General features: G+C 42.8%; 1 protein-coding gene across 1 annotated transcript in view; it reads right to left on the bottom strand.

The window, feature by feature from the left end:
- The window catches only part of RPS6KA2 (ribosomal protein S6 kinase A2), a 142,392-nt gene extending 142,233 nt beyond the window's left edge, over positions 1-159 (bottom strand). Inside the window, exon 1 of the mRNA XM_015818361.1 lies at positions 61-159. Coding sequence (XP_015673847.1) covers positions 61-159 — 99 coding nt within the window. The remainder of the gene's footprint in view (positions 1-60) is intronic.
- Between the last annotated feature and the right edge of the window lie 4,621 nt (positions 160-4,780).

Below are 4,780 nucleotides of genomic sequence, written 5' to 3' on the forward strand. Positions count from 1 at the left end.
CCCCCCCCCTCGAGGATCTGTCAGTCCCCCAGCGAAGTCACAGCCCCGGCCAGCATTTACCTCAAAGCGCCCGAGGCTGGAGCTCTTGGAGCGCGATTTCTTGCGGAGGTAGACCGAGAAAAACCTGCGCACCGTGAACTTCTTCATACTCGTTTCCATCGCTAGGGCACGCCGTTCGCCCCAAACGTGACAGCCATCCGAGGAAGGGAAGGAAGAGGGCGCGTCTCCCTGGGCTGGGCACGGTCCTTGGGCGAATTCATCCGGTCCCGGGGCGAGCCGAGCCGAGTCCCGCCGAGGCAGCCCTTCGCCAGGCAGGGAGGCGTGGGGGCGATCAACTTACCGGAGCGGGTCTTTCTGCCCGCCCGGGTTTACATTTAATCGCTGCAAGCCCAACTCTCTTCCTCTCCGCCTCCTCCTCCTCCTCCCCCCAGCCCCCGCTCGGCACGGTCCTCTCACGCCCAATCGGAACCGGCTTTTTCTGCCTGCAGAAGCCGCCGCTGGTCCAGAGAGCTCCTCCGAGCGCTAGCCCTGCGGAGAGGCCAGGAAGGTGAGAGGGGGGGCCGCTTCAGGACAACCCCGGAGCAGGACCGGGCTTGTCTTGGCTTGCCCCTCGCTCTAGGGAGCCGGTCAGTTTCCTCCTGGCTTCTGGATCGCGCGATAGAAGGGAGCGCCCCGTTGCCGCTCGCCGGCTCGACGCGGGTTGGGAACTGCAGCGCGGAGAGAGCTATAATTATCTTGGCCTGGGAAGGGATGAGCCCCTCCTCACAAAGGAGATTCTCCTGGGAGATCCGGCAGGCAGGAAGCTGCTTCCGAAGTCTTTTTCTACTGCCGCTGCTCCTTCGGCCGTCTCTTTTTCCTTCTTTAAAAGCAGATCGGAGCCTTCAGACCTTTCAGTCAAATTGCACTCAATTATTAATTGAGGTATATAGAACTCAATGGTCCCACTGACGCCTTCCTGCCGAGTTGGACTACAGTTCCTACAATCTCTGGTTAGCCCCTGCCGTTGTCCAAGCTGGCTGAAAGTTGCCCCTAATGTAGTATAATGCACACCGGGTTGGGGAAGGCAGAACCAGGGCCAGACTTAAAAAACAACAACACATGCAACTTTTTTTTTTTTTTTTTGGCAAGGGCATAACATCATATTAGAATCCCAGTGTCAAGAACCAGCTAACATTTATTTGTGTGTCTGTGTTTGGATCGATGTTAACTCCTTTGGAGTTAACCAGCTTCAACTGCTGGTGGTACCCTGCAGTTTTCTTGGCAAGCTTTCAGAAGTGATTTGCCCTTGCTTTCTTCCTAGGGTTGAGAGGAGACTGGCCCAAAGTCACCTAGCGGGCCTCATGGCAAAGGCAGGACTAGAACTCACAGTCTCCTGATTTTTAGCCTGATGCCTTAACCATTACAGATAGTTCTTGACTTACAATGATAATTAGGGCCAGAATTTCCATTGCTAAGCATTAAGTGAGTTGTGTCCGATTATACAACCTTTTCTGCCAGGTTTGTTAAATGAATCTCTGCTGTTGTTGTGGAATCACATGGTTATTAAGCAAATCTGGCTTCCCCCATTAATCTTGCTTGCAGGAAGATTACAAGTGGTAATCCCGGATAATGTAACTGTGATAAAAACATGCCAGGTGCCCAAATTTGGATCACATGGCCATGGGGATGCTGTGATAATTGTAAGTGCAAGGAACTGTCATAAGTCATTGTTTTCAGTGCTATTGGTCATTAAACGAATGGTTGAAAGTCAAGGACTACCCATAAAGCAATCTGGCTCTCGTGTATGGTAGGATGTATGCCCCAGTGATTTTAAAAATGTAAAGAAGTGCCTACTTGTAATCCTACGATGCTGTAGTGTGAAATAAAGATGCTTGTCAACAAAGATCTCCTTTAGAAGGCCAATACCTAAGAATGTGAGCGAACATCTTGATAAACAGAACTGAGGAGCATATGTGATATTAATCATTTATACATGTTTTCATCTAGACTTTTCATCTGAGAGCGAGGGTCTAATAAGCTAATGGAATCTTCCTGTGGCTATTTCTGACTGAGATTCCAAAGCATTTTGCTCTGCAAGGGACCAGGAAACTAATGGGCCTGGGCTCACGGTTGCCAAAATAATTTAAGCTACTTCTGAGGTACTTATTTCCTTCAAATGAACAAGTTTACTGGAGCCTGTGCTACTAATTCCTCATGGAAACATTTCTTTTTACTTTATCTGCAGAAGAAATAATCTCTGTAGTGCGGTAGTAATTTCAACAAAAATAATAAAGACCCTAGTTCTTTTTTCCTCAAACAATGGTTTAATTAAACATATTCTTTTAACATTTCTCATCAATGCTTACATTTCTTTTAAACATTGAACATTCCTGAGAGTATGACAGGGCCTTTCCTTCCTCCCACCCTGAATCTGAATTTCTCAGATGACTTTTTATTGGGCCATCATTAAGAAAAGCAAACGCTTTTCCAGAAAAGCAGAAAAATACAGGTTTATAGTCTTGTAAAAGTCCACCATTATAACACAGTATATATCCATTATAATTCTTATCTACTGTATTCAGAAGTTTCAGTATTTTCGGCTTAGCCAGCAGTGTTTTAGGTTTACCCACTTAAGCTTTTTCCCTCTTGAAAATGTGTCTATGATACTTGGACAAAAACTTGCTAGCAGAGGTTTTTTTGACCTTTCTCTGCCTGGCTAGTTAAAATATGTCAGGAAATGCTGACCTCAGCTCTTAAGAAAGGGATTAATGTCTCTTTGTAGAACAGAAATAATAATAAAAAATTAACACTGCCTTGCACCCATAGTTCGAAAGCATCCATTATTTTTCCTTATCACTATTACTGTTATTGCTAGCATCATCTGGCTTACATCTGGCCAATCTGCTGGATTTTGAGCATAGAAACAAGCATGTCAGAAAAGGTGAAATAGAAGTAATTGTCTATATTACAGATTAGACTTTGTATTCACTTCTGGATTTTAAGGGGATGCCACCCAAAAAGGAAACTTCAACAAACCATAATCTGCCTCTGCCTCTTACTTTGCAAACTCAGAACAGAGCTATTAATTATGGCATCCAGGGAAATTAGCTCTTTCCCCAATGCTGCTTTCCTGATTTAAGTCAAACCCAGACTTACCCCAGCCTAAATTGTTTTTGTGTGACAGCATGTGAGGTACTATGCCAGCAAGCACCATTCTTCTACAATACTTTTAAGTCCATTTTAATGAGCTTTCTAGCCCAGGGGTCCACAATAATAGGCAAAGAGAGAAAGTCTATGAGGTAAGATGGGGAAAGCAAGAAACAGCCATGTTGTTTTGCTTGCTTTTTCAACAGATAACACCGGGTGTCTGCCATTAGCTTTTTGGATGAACCATGCCTTCTTGACTTCACTTTCATTCTTCCAATTTCTCATCTAATGTCTTGTTTCTCCTCCAGGGCTAAGGCATCATCTTATGTTCTGCTGGTATTAGAGGTTGCCCTGCCACTGGAAGAGGATTTCATGTATGTATCTGGAGCATTGACATTGCATTTTTTGTGGAAAGAACAGATTGACTCTGCAAACTAAATTTAGTAGAAAATTCTCTTATGGCATTTGTTCTTTTGAACAGTAGTGTTTACATTCAAAGCACGTCTGCAGCCCACCTAAAAATTCAGAGAGAAGGATTGTCAAAAAACCAAACAAGGTCCATGTAATCTTCTTAACTATTAAGGTAGAAGTGGTTTGCTACTGCCATTACATTCTTTTGGGATTCCAGTCTTACCTTAGGTTTGGTATTACCTGATTAGTGGAAGTTTCTTTGGTCTTTTTAAGATAACAGTCCAGAGTTCATTGGAGTTTGGCCACTGATAAATTTAAATAAATGAAATAATAATAATAACTTAAATAAATCAGGAAACAAAGAAAATTAAAGGGAACAAGTCCTCCTAGCCTCCCCATTGGTTACAAGCCTGATTTAGATGTAGTTTGGCTGCAGTATATCAGTAAACCCTACTGAATTCAGTGGAACCTACATCCTTACTAGATGGCTTTAAGGCAGCCATAATCTTTCAGAAGATGGCTGTCACTCAGCCATGATCACCTTAGGTGGCTATTTGATCTTGAAAAAGATAAACAGATTTGGATCTGATTAGTACTTCAGTGAGAGATTATCAGAAAATCCCCAAACTCTATGCTGGTTTGTGAAAATCCCAAAAGAAGGCTACCCACATTACCAAGGGTCACCTGGAGTTAGGATCAACTTGCAAGAACCTTACCTTTAAAAGGATTCCTCATAAATTAAGGAAATTTCCTCCACAGAAATTGGAGGAAATCAGTGGAAATTGGAAAAAAGCTCCTTTGGGCAAAACACTAGGAAAGCATCCTGATAGTAAGAATTGTCTTGAGACTGGAGTGATTGCCTCAAGAATGCATTTAAGAGAAGGATACTGTAAATTTCTCTAGAGTTGGCTCAGATAACATACTTGCTCACTTTGTGGACTTAATCTCCATGATATTGTTAGCCTAAATGTTCTGGAATCTTTTAAAGACAATTGTTAGGGAAAAAAAACAGAAGACTTGTGATTTTGTATATAATTGACCAGAATGGATTAGGATAGCAATATAAGATAGCTGTCAACATTATTTCTCATAAGTCTGAATCTGTCACTTGGTTAGACAGTACCCATTTCCACAATGATTCCAATAAAAATGCACAAGTGAAAAAAAAACCTATTATCTTAGTAATAGCCTTATCTCAAATAATTACTGGCAACTGTCAGATCAGTTTAACAGTGTCAACAAC

The sequence above is a fragment of the Protobothrops mucrosquamatus genome, unplaced genomic scaffold, assembly GCF_001527695.2.
Source record: "Protobothrops mucrosquamatus isolate PMUCROS unplaced genomic scaffold, P.Mucros_1.0 scaffold_135, whole genome shotgun sequence".
Taxonomy (NCBI): domain Eukaryota; kingdom Metazoa; phylum Chordata; class Lepidosauria; order Squamata; family Viperidae; genus Protobothrops; species Protobothrops mucrosquamatus.